This window comes from Mastomys coucha, unplaced genomic scaffold (genome assembly GCF_008632895.1).
Source record: "Mastomys coucha isolate ucsf_1 unplaced genomic scaffold, UCSF_Mcou_1 pScaffold1, whole genome shotgun sequence".
NCBI lineage: Eukaryota > Metazoa > Chordata > Mammalia > Rodentia > Muridae > Mastomys > Mastomys coucha.
Genome location: NW_022196891.1, coordinates 82,356,311 through 82,372,460, shown reverse-complemented (window position 1 = coordinate 82,372,460; position 16,150 = coordinate 82,356,311). Strand labels below are relative to the sequence as shown.

The window sequence follows — 16,150 nt, the reverse complement described above, 5'->3', positions numbered from 1 at the left end:
CTAGCTCAGTTGGCACAGTAGAGAAGAGGGTTACAGGGCTAGCTCAGTTGGCACAGTAGAGAAGAGGGCTAGGGGCTAGCTCAGTTGGCACAGTAGAGAAGAGGGCTAGGGGCTAGCTCAGTTGGTACAGTAGAGAAGAGGGCTAGGGGCTAGCTCAGTTGGTACAGTGTACCTAGCATGCATGAAGCCCTGAGTTCAATTCCAGCACTGCATCAAATGAGTACAGGACACACGTCCATACCCCCACTTGTATGGGAGTACAGGCAGGAGAACCAGGAGTCTGAGGTCACCCGCCGCAATGCAGTCTGTCCAAGAGCAGTCTGAGAGTGGCCTCGGACACATGAGACCTTGTCTCAAAAACAAAATAAAACATCAAAAGAATAAGCAAGAGGCAAGGAGGCAACACCAAGCCTTCTGACTCCATGCTCACAGAAAAGAGATTCCACAGCATCTGAGGATGCGAACAAAAGGAAGAACGCTCAGCAAGACAGGATGCTGGGTCATGGTCCACCCACACAGCATCAGAGCACCTCTCAAAGTCTGTTATTCTAAAGTTCACTTGTAAGAGACTATCTTAATGAATGACAGTGGTTAAAAAAAGATGAATGGCACCACTATACATTCGATTTTAAAAATACCTTTTGCAGCCTAGAGAGATGGCTCAGCAGTTAAGAGTACTGACTGCTCTTCCAGAGATCCTGAGTTCAATTCCCAGCAACCACATGGTAGCTCACAACCATCTGTAATGGTGTCTGATGCCCTCTTGTGGTGTGTCTGAAGACAGTGACAGTGTACTCACATAAAATAAATAAATAAATCTTTAAATAAATAAATAAAAGTACCTTTTGCCAGGTCACTACTTAAAAATACAACTATGGCCTGTCACAGTAGACAGTAACAAAATACCAAGGATCTAATATATAGTGGAAAGTGAACATGTAAGGGGTTTTTCATGGCAAATCTCACTTTGCCAACTATCAATCAATCCCTCATTGATTAAGTCTGTAGCTATTTAGTTACTGTTTCTCTCTTATTTCTTTCTTTAAAAAATTATTTTTAGGAGATAGAAAGATTGGTGTTCTCACAGATGATCCAAGTTCAATTCCTAGCAGCCACAATGCCTTGGGAACCTGCCTGCAGAATGTGAACATACACATACTTACATACATGTATAATAAAAATTTTTTTTAATCCCAGCACTTGGGAGGCAGAGGCAGGCGGATTTCTGAGTTTAAGGCCAGCCTGGTCTATAGAGTGAGTTACAGGACAGCCAGGGCTACACAGAGAAACCTTGTCTCAAAAAACCAAACCAAACCAAACAAAACAAAACACCAACAAAAAAATAGTAAAATAAAATTTATGTATATAGGTGTTTTGCTAGTATGTATGTCTATGTGCCTGGTGCCTGCAGAGGCCAGCTGAGGACATTAGATGTCCTGGAATTGGAGTTACAGTCATTATGAACTGTCATATAGGTGCTGGGAACTGAACCCGGGTCATCTGGAAAATCCATCTCTCTAGGTCCTTTCATTTTCTTCTATCTGGTATTCAGTCTGAATGGACAAACTTAGCAATGTCAAAACAAAATATGGAGTTCTGGCTGGGGTGGTCTGTTATTCCAGCACTCAGGGGGTGGGAGCAAGATTATGAGTTCAAAGCCAGCCTTGCTACATAATGAGTTCAAGGCAAACTTCAGTATATCAAACTTGATCTCATCTTTGCCCCACCATCCCAAAATGAAGAATCTCAAAATGTCATTAGTAACAAAACTATGAATAAAGAACTATTAAATGGAAAATGAGGAGTTAGTATCTGCCATTAAAGCAAGATCTGATTATGAAAATGCAAGGTCTGACTTAAATGTAGGAAGCAGGATCATCTCACATCCAGAATGACGGTGTGATGGTCTCCCAAGGCTGACGAGGAGGGCTGCAACAGGGAGAGTTGCTTTTGTGTTAGTTCCTTTGGAAGGATTCTATTACAAACCTCACTAGGGGGCTTCAGAGAGAATGGAATGCCTGACATGCGCAGGCAGAGACTCCACTCAGGCTGAGGCAATGCAGGCCAGGGCCTGTGGGCTCTCCTGAGTCAGTCAAATACTATTTTCTGTATGTGTTAGTTAATAGGTTTAGGAGACCTAAAAATTAATGGAAAGAACTAAATATGCTTTTCAAATTTTCCTTTATTTTAGAAAAATAAATCCTACTGTAACATCTACTCTAAAGGAGTAGGTATAAATACAAATCCTTACTGAAAAGAGGCTGCAAAAACCTCAAAGTACAAGCAAAACCCAAGCTTTTCTATATATGGACACTTTTTTATTTATATTTAAAATTTTCTATTTGTGGATATTTTCTTATTTGTTTTTAAAATTCTATAATGAAATTTAGATGTTGTCTCCATTGCCTTAATGAACCAAAACTACAAATTAACATAAGCCGTAAATAATTAAACTGAGGCTTTTTAGATTGGCTCCCACCCTGAAAGCTGATTCCTTCTAGATGAGCTTAGGAACAGGAAGTAATTATAACTGCAGCGCGCATTCACTAAGTGTGCTTGGCTATAAGCAGTGGCGGTTCCTTACCCACTAGCCTCTGGGGGGAATCTGACGGTCACCTTTCCCATCTCTGCACCTGGAAGCTCGACGAATTTCCCAACATCTTGTTTTTTGTCAGGTGCCTAAAAACAAAGCAGACACAGGAAAAACATGCATGGCTAAATGTTTATGTCATTTACCAAACACTGGTCATAAGCAGAATGACGACTAGACCATCCAGACTCTCTAAAGACTCCAAATATGAGGAACATGAAGAAAACCAAACCTCAGCTAGTAGAGGCATTTAAAGGGGGCACTATAAGGGTGCTCAGTTAAAAGAGTTACAAAGCAGGATCTATGTCACCAGAAAAAATCATAACAGAACGTAGGACCCAAGATGGATCTTGAAAAATAAGTAGAAATGTACCAGACTAGAGGGGGGAGGGAGCCACTTAAGAGAGAGACACAAAGGTGCGCAAGAGAAAAGTGGTGTCAAATCAATGGGTGCTGGGAACAGAGGCTGAAATGGACTGGATCCAAAACACAGGGGACCATCTAATGGCTTGGAAGTCCCTGGTGACAATGACATGACCACTTTTTGCTCTTGCCGATGATCTGAGTTGGATCCCTAGAACCCCCACAGAGGCTGACACCATGTGTAACTCCAGTCCCTGCAAACTCTTTTTGCCCCCACAAGCACCAAACAAGCCATGCAGACAAAACGCCCACACATGAAGAATTTTTTTATTTAATAAAGCAGGAGTTAATGGGGCCTCAATAAAATCAACAATAGTAAGAAAATCTCTCAATATAATAGAACTTGTTGATGGATTAGATGGAAAAAATGCTGAAAGATGAGTAAAGTATTAGTGAAATCAATTGAGTAACTACGACCTCTACACCCAAACTAGCAGTGTTTACAATTCTATTACACCAGAAAACCTTCACTGAGTCAAATGTCACTGTGCATGCCTAGTGCCTTAGTTTGGCTGCTGTACTGCGACACAGACCATGATCTAAAGTAACTTGGGGAAATAAGTTTATTTGGTTTATATAACCCAGGTAATGGCCCACTGAGGGAAGTCAAGGTAGAAAAACCAAAACTCCAAGCAAGAGCCTGGAGGCAGAACCTGAAGCAAAGGCCATGGGGAAGCGCTGCTGCTCACTGGCTGCTCTCGTGGCTTGCTAAGCTGCTTAGGCTGGGGTTGTCTGCCAAAGTGTGGCACCTGCAGGTGGGCTGGGCTCTCCCATAGCAACCATCATTTAAGAAAATGCCCCAGAGGACTGTCCACAGGCGAATCCGATGGAAGCATTTTCTCAACTGAGGTGCCCCCTTCTTGACGACTCCAGCTTATGGTCGGTTGGCAACCAGGATACCTAGTAAGCCAAGCAGATCAAAAGAGAACACTTGTCACCTGGAGGGAGCACCTCTGCTACTAAACTGTATGTGCCAGCCTCCTACAGAACTTACCGAGATACAACTCAATGGCTCAAAATCAGTGAAGACTCAGGATAAAGTAGGAAGTCCAGTCATAAAACAGGTGACTGGGGGTTTCACTTGCTAGGAGACATCCCCAGCACCAAAAAACAACAAAAACAATATAGAAAATGTAATTTTCATTATATGGAGTTTGGATGAAGAACATGCATTGGGGACATAATCTTGTAGCCATAAAGTTCAGAGCTTTTTTATACAGAAGAGTTAAAGGTATATTAAAACTTAACAAAAATAAGATCGAAGATCTTTTCTTAATGGAAGAACCTTCTCTGAATTTTTTTTAAAGCAGGGCCACAGATCCAGTACCAGGCCCTGATCATGTCAAGCAAACACCCTGATGCTGGACTATATTTCATCCCCAGAAAAAAAAAATAATAATAATTTTTCAGAATCTCAACATCAACTAAAATAAAAACAAAACCAAGAACAACAACAAAAAAAAAAAACCCAGGGACAGTGAGATGGCTCAGCAGGTAAAAGCACTTGTTACTAAGCTTGAAGGCATGCAGTAAGCCTTCAAGGGGAAGAAAGACCTGACTCCCATTAAGCTGACCTCTGACCTCGACATGGATCCCACAGCTCTTGGGTACCTCACAAACACATACAGTTGCATTGCAAAAAAAAAGGTAAAGGCTTACAAAAGGCTTACCACTGCAGCTTTGTTTGCTGAGACATCCCACTTGGTACCAACTGAGCGGAAGGCCTGCTGGGCCTCAAGAAAGCCAAACCAGCGTTTAACGTGGACTAGAGCTTTGTTCTGTTTCAAGTGTTGCTGCCATGCAGCATTTCCTGTAAGTGAAGATAATTTTTAAATCTTTACCAAATCAGCAAATCGAAAGCAAAGTTCCACAGCTAACTTATGTGAATGAAATTAGATTACAGTTGGGCTTCTGCAATGAAATCCTAATAGTCCAGTGTATGTTGAGAAGTCACAGAAGACATGCTTCTTAGAGGCCAGGTGTGGTAGTGCTCCGCCTTCCTCCCAGCACTCGGGAGGCCGGGCCGGCCTGGGGTACCTAGTTCTGTCTCCGAAACACAACAGAACAAAGCAGCTAAAACATTCTCCAGCTAAACACAGTCAAGTTCAATCCTGGATCCTGTCCTCCCACCACACTCCAGTGTAAGACCTGTGCTTAAACAGTAGACCAACGAGAGAAAACAACACAAGCTAAAGCAACCAAGAAGCAGTAAATTATGGGGTCACCGACTCCACTCCCTCCCCACTTTGTAACTCTGCTAGTACACAGGGACACTGTTTAGCTCCATTCCAACTACACACAGATGATGATGTTCACAGTAAGCCACAGGCTTCGAATTCTGCTAGCCAACTCATGCAACTCAAGCTTTTTACTGGTCCAAGGCTTCCATAAAACAAGTCGTCTGCCTACATCATCTTAAGTAACCTTCAGTGATCTATGCTTTCTCATATATAGTACCCTTTAAAAAAACTATAGCTCTCTATATAACCACCAATCAGATAGAAGCTACACAGTCAAAATTATATTTTAAAAGGCTGCCTCTCTTTTGGCCTTGTGACTTCAGTGATCTCATGTCATAAAAAGCTATGTAACTTTACTCCAAAGTTACCGACTTACATATTTGCCTCCATAAAATCTAAAGTACATGGCTGACTGCGGTTTCAACCTCTTCTGTAAGTGCACCTTTCCCGCAAACTCCTGCCTCTCCATCAAACTGAGATTCCTGCAATCTGTAGATTTCTGCACATTTTGAGTGTGTTGCATATACTCAAGCTTGTCTGTGGTGAAAATACTACAACTATAAATATGTCAAAACATTTCAAACTATAAACTTTAAATACAGATTTTACAGATCAATCATATCTCATGAAGTTTTTTTCTTGTTTTGTTTTCAAGTTCCCCATGTTGTTAAAAACATTATCACATCTGTTGTAAATTAATTGTACAGGAGGAAAAAAGGGGCCCACCAAAATAACACTCCAAGTGCCTCACTCACTAATCTGTCCCTCACAATCCCAAGCTGGACACAAAGGTTGAGAGAAAGGCAGTCACTTAGGCAGCAGGGCTAAGTGGGATGAGGATCTCTTTAGTAGGCATGACAACACCAAAGGCAAGAGGAGTCAAGGAAAGAGTCGACTTCCAGGGCCAACAGAGAACACAGGATGCCTGTGACCACGAACAAGAAAGCCAGACACACCACACCCAGTAAGAAAGTCCTCATTTATTCACTGCCTGTGCACACATTTCATGTATGTATGTATGCACACACTTCATGTATGTATGTATGCACACACTTCATGTATGTATGTATGCTCACTTTTCATCCAGCACAGTAGTAAATGACCAAAAAAGAACGGGCACCACTCTGCATCTGCAGCGTCCCAGCCACCTGGGAGACTGAGGCAGAAGGGCTGCTTGAGCCTAAGAGTTTGAGGCCAGCCCCATCCCAAAAACTAACCCCCACCCCACCCCAAACAACAACCACTCTAAACACTAAAACATCAGTATTTTAAGAGGAGCTGTTGATACCTTTTAGGGTGGCCCAAACACATAAATCTGCTAAGGTCAAGGAGTTCCCAACTAGGTATGTTCTCAGAGACAGGCAATGATTAAGCTCGTTGACTGCAGAAGTCAGCACATCACACGAAGACAACTTTGTTGCACTGAACTCCAACCAATGATCAATCTGTGGACAAAAGACAGGAAAAGAATGAACCCCGGAGCTCAGGCTTCCAAACAAAATGGTCACACAGAGTTAATGGGGCCACAAAGTACTTGGCTTCCTCAGCTAGAACAAAAATGTTCTTACTTGAAATTAGACAATTTACCAGTCCACCGGTTTAATTCTGCTAATCTAGATCTAATGTCACTTAAATAAATGCTCTCTCTACAGTTTATTTATTTCTCTATGATTTCCTTTTTTTTTTTTTTTTTAAAAAAAAAAAAACAGGTACACAAAAGGTAATATTGGGGGAAAAACAAGAAAACTGCTTGATAACTGACAGTCAGAAGGACTAACTACGATGCCTAAACAGACAGATTAATCCATTGGAAGATATTTAAAAGTCAATAATTAAAATCTATTTTCTGCTCAGTGTGTTGGCACATGGCTGTAACCTGGCAGGGCAAGAAGATAAAGTATAGACACTAGCCTGGGCTATATACAGTGAGACCTTAACCACCCTCACCCCCCAAAAAACAACAATGAAAAAGAAAAGTTATTGTTTATTTTTTTTAACTGTATGAGATTTACAAAAATTAGGGTAAACTATAATTAGTTAGAACAGGAGAAGACAATGCATCTACAAAGTAGCTTTGAAAGTTGACCTGTTACTGCTGTGATTAATCATTAATGTAAGAAAGCAAACGAGCTTCCAAACGTGTTTGTGTGTGTGTGTGTGTGTGTGTGTGTGTGTGCACGAGCCTGCACAAAGCTCTTCATTTTCTAGGCCTGCTGCATTGTGAAAGCTGAGCGGCAGGAGCTGAGCAGCACAGTCTGATTATGAAATGCTCACAAGCCAGGAGGGCGAAGGCAGCACTAACTGGCCCAGCAGACTTGGTTGGATGGAGACCGTGAACCCTAAAAGGACAGAGACCGTGAACCTAGGAGCTGAAGTTTGTTCCTTTCAGTGCTGGGATCCCACGCACGGCCAGTGCATGCCAACACAAAAAGTCTACTTGAGCTACTCTTCCAGCTTATCTTTCTGACAATAAACATGCAATGGACCAGCAGCACAGGACACACGTTGACAGACTAGCCTGGCCATATAGAAAAGGGCGGTCTCTGCTTTAAAAAGCGGACCAAGCACAAGCATTCCTTTCCTTGGGCCTATGATTATTAGCCACTGTTCATATCCTTCTAAAGACTAGTATCACATGTCAATACACAGTAGGACATCAGTGTTCCCAGAGAAAGCACAAGACAAAACACAGAGGAAAATAAATGCTCCTTGCTTACCTCAGTGTGCTCCATCAGGTTAGTCCCATACAGCCCAGATGTAGTTGCGATTCTAGCCAAGTAGCGCAGGATTGAATTTACGTCAGTGAACACCACACTCCTAGAATTTAAGCATTATGTAAATTATGGTTGCTTTGGTAAAAGTCTTAAGAGTCACAAATGCAGAAATGGAAACCTTAACATTTACCATTTTTTCTACCATAATAAAAAAAAATGTTAAATTAATTGTACTGTTTCAATCAAATTCCACTTATGTTCTAAAATATCCACCTAAATTTAATTTATTTCAGAGTAGATTTTTCTATATGATACTTCATCCTTTAGGTTTTTGTTTCTTTAGCATTTTTAACTATATTTATTTATCTTGTATTTTATATGTTTATATCGAGGACAAGTTTATTTTTAATTATATATATTTATTTTGAGCGCAAGCATAACACAGCTTGCATGTGGAGTCAGAGGACAACTTGTTAAAGGACAGGTTGGGTCTCTCCTTCTAACGTGTGGATACTGACAACTGAACTCAGTACATCAGATTTGGAAACAGACTTTTAGCCACTGAGCTAACTCACAGGCTGTTCCATTTTTTTTTTTTTCAAGACAGGGTTTCTCTGTGTAGCCCTGGCTGTCCTGGAACTCACTCTGCAGACCAGGCTGGCCTCGAACTCAGAAATCCACCTGCCTCAGCCTCCCAAGTGCTGGGATTAAAGGCGTGCGCCACCACTGCCCGACAGGCTGTTCCATTTTTTGAGATAGGGTCTGACATATCTGAGACCAGCCTTAGCTACATCCCAGCCCCAATTTTCCCTTTAACCTTAAGGACAGTTATCAGCCTGGCGTGGCAGTACAGCTCTGTAATTATAGCACTCAGGATGCTGAGGCGGGAAGATCTCGACTTTCCACATGCATGTGCGCGCGCACACACACACACACACACACACACACACACACACATACAAAATGAAACATCTTTCTAGGGACAATTCACCTAATTAGCAAGTACAATATGCCCAGGAAATTCAGTGCTGTGTATTTTTAAATGCTGTTCAGAACAGAAAGGTATATATAAGTAAGCTCTTACTCAGAAACCCGAAGAAGATTCTCTTTCCCTTCTTCCACAGAAATGCTGACATCACCTTTCACATGTTCCACTGCCAGCAGAGCTTCTAAAAATGACAGCATGAAAGATTTATTTCTCTTCAAAATGAAGATAGTATTTATAACCTGAGTCACAGAGCAATAAGGATGAATCGACAATCCAATGTTAAGTTCTGACAAGAGGTGACACCCCTCCCCCCACCCAACTCCAGCCCACCATAAAGTCCAATCTTGGGTTTTAGAGAGAAGTAACACATCAGACTCTGTTGCTAGTATAGTCAAAGGGGTTGTAACTGTGTTCAGCTTCCACTTAGTGACACTAAATTCCTTCCCTCCTCTAGAAGAGGATAAGAAATTAGAATAGTGGCATTTGTATTGCAATACAATATGTTATGTACTATGCTGAAAGCTTGACAGTCACACAACTTTTAATCTCTCTAGCAACCTCAAGAGGCAGCTACCCATGACAGAGAGGAAGCTGAGGCATACAGAGTTAAAGAGCAAGCTCGGTCCCCTTGGCTAAACACACAGCAGTCAGCATGTGAATGCAGGTCAAATGGTTCAACTCTCCAACTCTAAAACACCTTGTAATGCTGTCTTTCAGCACCTAACACAGTGAGTAAATTCACCAGCCCTGTCTGTGTCCCTTAATTTGGTTAAGATGGAAAACTAGCAGACACTCGTGTCTATGGAAATTCTATGCGCTACTGGGACCAAGGCCCTATCTAAGAAAGCACAATGCTCTTGCAAAGATCATAACAGAAAACAAGGGTGCTGACTCGAGTGTTTGGATCACTAAGTTGTGTTGACTACGATTTGCAGGTCTGTCCCTGTTAAAATGTATGTTGAAATTTAGCTGCTCTGGTCCCAGCATTAAGAACGGGTCCTAATAGAGTCAAGCATGATGCCTGTATTCCCAGAACCCTGGAAGCTTGAGCAGGAACATCAGGAGTTCAAGGCCATTTCTGAAACCTACAGAACAAAGCTTGCCTAGCAGCTTGAGGCCCTAGGTTCAATAACCAGCAATAGGTGAAGGGGAGCTGAGCCTTCAGGAAAGGACTAATACGGGTGGAGGGGGTGGCGTTGTTCTGTCTTCCCATTCCTCAGGGATCTATGACACAGCAAGATTACCATGACGACCGGCCTGTTGGTCTTGGGCTTTTCAGTCTCCAGAGCTGTGAGTCAGGAAACTTCTGTCCATCACAAGTGACCCTGTCTGTGGTGCTGTAGGAAAGCTGCACAAAGCAGACTAAGACAAGGGATTTCTCTGAAGCTAACATGTTTTTAAAAAGCAGACACAAATTTGGAGGGACAAACCCAGACAATCCAAGTAAATGAGATACATCTTGTCATATATCCATAATGAGAGTCCTGTCTAGTGTATAAGAAGAATGAACTAGGGCTGGAGAGATGGCTCAGAGGTTAAGAGCACTGACTGCTCTTCCGAAGGTCCTGAGTTCAAATCCCAGCAACCACATGGTGGCTCATAACCACCCTTAATGAGATCTGACGCCCTCTTCTGGAGTGTCTGAAGACAGCTACAGTATACTTATATATAATAAATAAATAAACCTTAAAAAAAAAAAAGAAGAATGAACTATTGTTGCAGGCAACAAGATGAATCACAAAAGCACCATCTCGTGTATATAAAGACAGATATGGCATGAATCAATGTATACAAAATCCTAAAAGCAAAACCAAAACAACAAAAATCAGGTAACTGGCTACCAGATGCCAGGGACAGAGAGAGTTTTCTGTAATGGGAATATCCGGCATTATTGTTACGGAGGCTTATTATATCACATATATCTGTATATATGCCATTGGATACTAAAGCATATATCACATATGTCTGTACATATATGCCACTAGATATTAAAGCATACAATTACTATTGGTGAACTTACATATATGCCAAGTTCCAAGTCAACTAACTCTCAAAATTAGTTTTAAATAGGAAATGAAATATTTCACATATATTTTGTTATGAATGTAACATAAGAGAAATGTTGATACATGTAAGAGGAAATGTCAAATTGCAAGGTCACACACTTTAAAGATAGGCAGGATACAACAACGGAAGCTGAAACTAATGAGGTGTTCATGAAGAGAGAGAGGTTTGCGCGGTTCTAAGTTCCTTCAGTTAAAATGCCTTTGGTTGCCCTCTACACACACGCAGCAGATGTGCAGCTTGGTCTCCATATGGCTCTCCTGACAGCTGGAGGCTGTCGTCTCTGACTCTGCCTCCCCTCCCCCTAGCCTGGACACTTGTCTGGATCATAGGGGGCTTCCCTTCTCTCAAAAGAAGAGAAGAGGGGAGTGGGGGGGGGCGGGTATGAGGGAGGGGCCGGAAGGAGAGGAGGGAGGGGGACTTCTATTGGGATATAAAGTGAATAAATAAATTCATGAAAACATAAAATGCCTTTGGCTGAAAGGGAAAGCTCTACATCTGGGGGCAGGGGCAGGGGCGACAGCACTATGACAGGCAGGTGGCACTTTAGTAAGTGTTCAAGACCAGACAGACAAAATACATTCACACACCAACTGATGGGCTGCAATGTACAGCAGGAATGACTGCACCCTGCCCAGGATGGACAGCACCCTGCCCAGGATGGACAGCCTGAATCTACCCACTGGGAAACATTTAACAACCCAATTAAGGAATACATAAGTAAGAGGTTTGGCATCTTCAGGAGACAAAGCTATTAAAACCAAGCTAATAAATCATTCCACATTGAAAGAAGTCATGCAAATAGGACAGTAAAGGGCAATAAAGCACGATCCTCCTAGATCCCGGGAACTACTGGAACAATCCACCTCAGAACAACAAAGGAGGCTGTGCATTACACAGAATTCTGTCAACTTACGCTTCCTGCATGAAGTCAGGTAGAGAGAGTCCTTGCCTGTACGAGATATGTAAGAAGTATTCTGGATGCAGAAGCATCCAATAAGCTCTGTGTTCTTAAGTAGGATAGGGAAAAGTTCTATGTATGACTTTGAAAGTATTTTAGCACACGCACACACACAAAAGACATAAAAACCTCACAATGTGATGGTTTTTTTTCTAACTATTTAATCCAATTTTAATACTTAAAGAGAATATATATCTGATTTAAATAGACAATAAAAAATAAAAATAAGAGAAAGAGGTGCAAGCAGAAAAATAATATATATTCTCTAACTGGCTTAGAGTCCAAAATGCAAACCAAATTTAAGACTGTCTTCCAGAATAGCAGCAGAATTTGGTTCTGAGTTCTTAAGGATACAGACCTCATGGTCCCCTGTAGTGATTTTCAAGGCAGTATTTACAAAAACAAAAAACCTCACACACGCATACCCCTAAGCCCTATAGTTTATCTATGTACTGAACATCTAAAATGTGAAAAAACTTTTCCTGTAGCCTCACGGAATTCTGGCAACCAGCACCGGAGGAGCTTCCCCCTTCCTTACAACGTTCAACAAACCAAGGAACCTTGACTGCAATCAGCAGCCAGGACTGAACTCAGGCCTCCAGGATTAGCCACGAGGTCAACAGCGTCTACTGCCCTTTCAAACCAAGAACTACGTCTACTTTTTTAGAGCTTATGGATTTGTTGTGAGGTTAGCATACAGGGACTGGAACTAACATGCTAAAATGTTATCATTTTAAAACATTTCAAATGAATATTACATTCTATTTTTAGGGCTGCTTGAGTGCGGCTCCACAGTCAAGTGCTTGCCAACAATGCAAAGTGCCCTGAGCTGTATCCCAGCGCACTAATACATAAATAAATGTCATTTCATTCCAATAGGCGCAGGCTGCTGTCAAAGTTGAGATTGCAAGGAATTTCATCAGCCCCACATGGCCAATGTAGTCAAAAGGCTGACTTTTTGAATATTTGAAAGTACTTCCAAGTCTACATGGTCAAATGATTTTATGTTGTTTCATTTTTGCCAAATGAAAAGGCAGACATCTTAAAACTATCTAGCAATAGCGTCAGCCACTTTGAAAAATCAATTCCAAATGGTACCTAAGATGACGTTTACTAGGCCTTTACTACGTCCACAGGGTGTGTAGTAAAACAGCGAGTCCTATCAGTCCACAGCGTTCCTACGGCTTTCCGTAATTACAGCCTTGGACCACAAGCAAATGCAGCCTCAGTAAAAACTCCAAGTGCTGACAGCGAAGTCTACCTTGTTCCCTTTAACTCCACAACCTAAGGGAAAGTGGGGCACGTGAATTCAGATCTTCTCGGAGAGGTGGGGGATAGGAGGTTCCTGATGAGAACTGGGAGACGGGGATGCGTCAGGCAGACAGTTGGGTTTCTGATTCCACTTCAAAAACCGCTTGGGACCCGGGCAGAGTCGCATCTGCAAGAAGTCTCCCGTCTCCCCGCCAGCGCTCCCGTCCTGTCCCCCCGCTCCCGGGACGGCGGGACGGCCTCGGCAGACGGCGCCCTGAGCGGGCCGGGGCCGGGGCCGGGGCCACGCGGGGCTGGGCTCCCCGCAGAGCAGGCCCGTCCCGGGGCGTGAGTCTCCCGCAGCGTGACCGCCGCGGCGCCTGCCCTGCACCCTCGGGCTGATGCAACCCTCGCAGGTCGGCGGCGCCCTTACCCAGCGGCGGGTTTCCGGCGTTCACCGTGAGGCACAGCGCCGCCATCTCCCAGGAGCTGCGGTCTACTCGTCTGGCTGCCTTTCCCCGCGGCGAACGTAACACGGGCTTCGGAGTGAAGCGAGGAGATGCAACGTGGGCGCGCGACCGAAGGCACCGCAGCCTTGACTCCACCCCACGGGTCGCGTCCTTAGTGTCAGCGCGCACGCTGCGGACGTCATAAATATGCGTCCCCCGAGCCGGCCTTCGCTCCGCCCCGCTCACGCGCCACAACTGCTCAGGTCAAGGCCGGCTGCCTGGTGCGTCATCACAGCGCGCCCACGACGCTCAAGCCTTTCTTCGGTCCCCCGGCCGGCGGACGCTGACGTCCGGGGGACGCGATTGATCGCAATCACGGTGCGCCGCCTCCTCCTTCAACCGCACGCTCCACTTGCCACTTGGCAGCAGGGCAGTACACGCGTGAGGTGCAACTCCGCTGTGGAAAAGGAAAAGGAACACAGCGGCAAGTGAGGGATGCAGGCGGACGACAGACTAGTCTATTCTGGGATAAAGTCGACGAGTTACATCGGGGACAGGGAAGCTTCCGCTTCTTCATTTTTCTCTAAAAGGAGATATTGTCAGGGTTGTGTGGTGGGGTGCATGTCCAATCCTAGCATCGAGGAGGCGGGATAGAAATACAGAAAATTATGGGGATAAAGGGAGAAAAAGGAGTTGCTTGCTGGGCATGTGAGACTCAAAAATTCCAGATGTTAATGTCTATAGTGAGGCCTGCTAGTATTGACAATGTTGGCTTTTGTTTGTTTCATATATATATATATATATGAATGACAGGGTTAATAATAATTCAGGCCCCGGGCCTATGGTATGTGCGCTTAAGGATGGTCTGTGAACCTCACAATACTGTTAACATGTGTTTACAATGGAAACAAAAGTACAATTCAGGAACAGCCAGTGACCAAATATCTTAATAACCTTTAAAAATAATAATGTCAGTGTTCTTGCTAAGACCATGAAGTGTGACTGGTGTGCTTCCTCTTTGGAGCACCTGTCAACGCCCATGCTTAATTTTTTTTTTTTTTAAATCACATAATAAACTCCAAATCTGACTCATGCTGGCTTCCTCTGGGGAGGTCTTCAGACTGCCAACAGGCTTTGTCACCTGATGATAACAGGATGGAGTCATTTGTAAACCAATCCTAGCACTTGGTGTCTGAGGAAAAAGGGTTGCCAGGAGTTGGGTTGGGATTCCCGGAGGGACCCCCCCCACACTCAAATCCCGGGAGCGACGACCCCACACACCACCAAGACATGGACTTGATGCAATCTGCAAGAGGCTTTTTATTCCAGCTAGCTGGGGCGAGACTCATATCCCTCGAAGGGGTAGAGGAGTCTGGCCCCGGGCAAGGACTTAGGCAGCTTTTTATTCCTGTCCAGTTGCTGGGGCAAAAGGGAAGACTGGGGTAAGGGGAAGGTACGGGTGCTGGCTCTCGCTAGGGTTCAGGGGCAGGTTAGCCACCTGGCAGTCATTTTTTACCTTCTCTCTGTCAGGTCGTCCTGGTCTCCTTGTTTCTAGGTTCTGGGAGCCGGTCTCCCACTGAGTTTAACTAATGGCTAAGTCCCCACAGTACTGTTTGAAAACTTAATCTTACAGGTTCAAGATGCCTCATGCTTACATTCTGCCTCTGATGATCAAACCAACAAATAAGTATAGTAATGGTTAAAAGACTTACAGAGGACTTCAAGAAATACTTCAGGACTGAGAGTATTTAGTATCTCAAGAGTAGAACACTTGCAGAGCCTTGGCTAGATTGCTCAGATGCAAAACCAAAGCACACTGCTGCCCTGATTGGTCTGTCTGGGGACTGTACTAAAGCAAGCGTCTTTCAGGGGTTTCTAACCCAAATCCCCTGTGATACACGGGCTTGCTCAGGGCAGTTTCCAAAGGTTCAAGCTGAAGGTGCAGGAGTCACTACAGGAGCAGTACATACTACCTTCCAATAGCCTCAGGAATGTGTCAGGGTTTTCATGTAACTAGATGGCAGCTATTTCATTGGATCCCTGCCTCTGAACAGGCTACCAAAGATGGCTACATTTATATACAGCCATTCTGCAGAGTCAGCAAGGTACTTCTTACTACAATGGAATGAAAGAAGGTACCAGCCAGTGCACTTAATACCATTTTGTGGGCCGGGTGGTGGTGGCGCATGCCTTTGATTCTAGCACTTGGGAGGCAGAGGCAGGCGGATTTCTGAGTTTGAGGCCAGCCTGGTCTTCAGAGTGAGTTCCAGGACAGCCAGGGCTATACAGAGAAACCCTGTCTCGAAAAACCAAAAAATAAAATAAAATAAAATAAAATAAAATACCATTTTGTTCCTCTGTGACTCGATCCCCTGCCCCCAATCATACTCCTCCATAATTACCTTGGATTCCAGGAATGATAAGACCAGGCTATAAACATCTCTCTGATAAGGGACCAAACTACTCCCAAACA

General features: G+C 43.7%; 1 protein-coding gene across 2 annotated transcripts in view; it reads right to left on the bottom strand.

Moving 5' to 3' along the window:
- Positions 1-13,864, bottom strand: part of Eprs1 (glutamyl-prolyl-tRNA synthetase 1) — a 69,047-nt gene extending 55,183 nt beyond the window's left edge. For both annotated transcript variants that reach the window (XM_031337924.1, XM_031337934.1), the window contains exons 1-6: positions 13,662-13,864; positions 9,052-9,136; positions 7,971-8,070; positions 6,542-6,698; positions 4,684-4,823; positions 2,585-2,679 (exon numbers count right to left, since the gene is read on the bottom strand). In XM_031337924.1, the coding sequence (XP_031193784.1) occupies positions 2,585-2,679; positions 4,684-4,823; positions 6,542-6,698; positions 7,971-8,070; positions 9,052-9,136; positions 13,662-13,707 (623 nt within the window). In that variant the 5' untranslated portion in view covers positions 13,708-13,864. The remainder of the gene's footprint in view (positions 1-2,584; positions 2,680-4,683; positions 4,824-6,541; positions 6,699-7,970; positions 8,071-9,051; positions 9,137-13,661) is intronic.
- Positions 13,865-16,150: the final 2,286 nt, after the last annotated feature.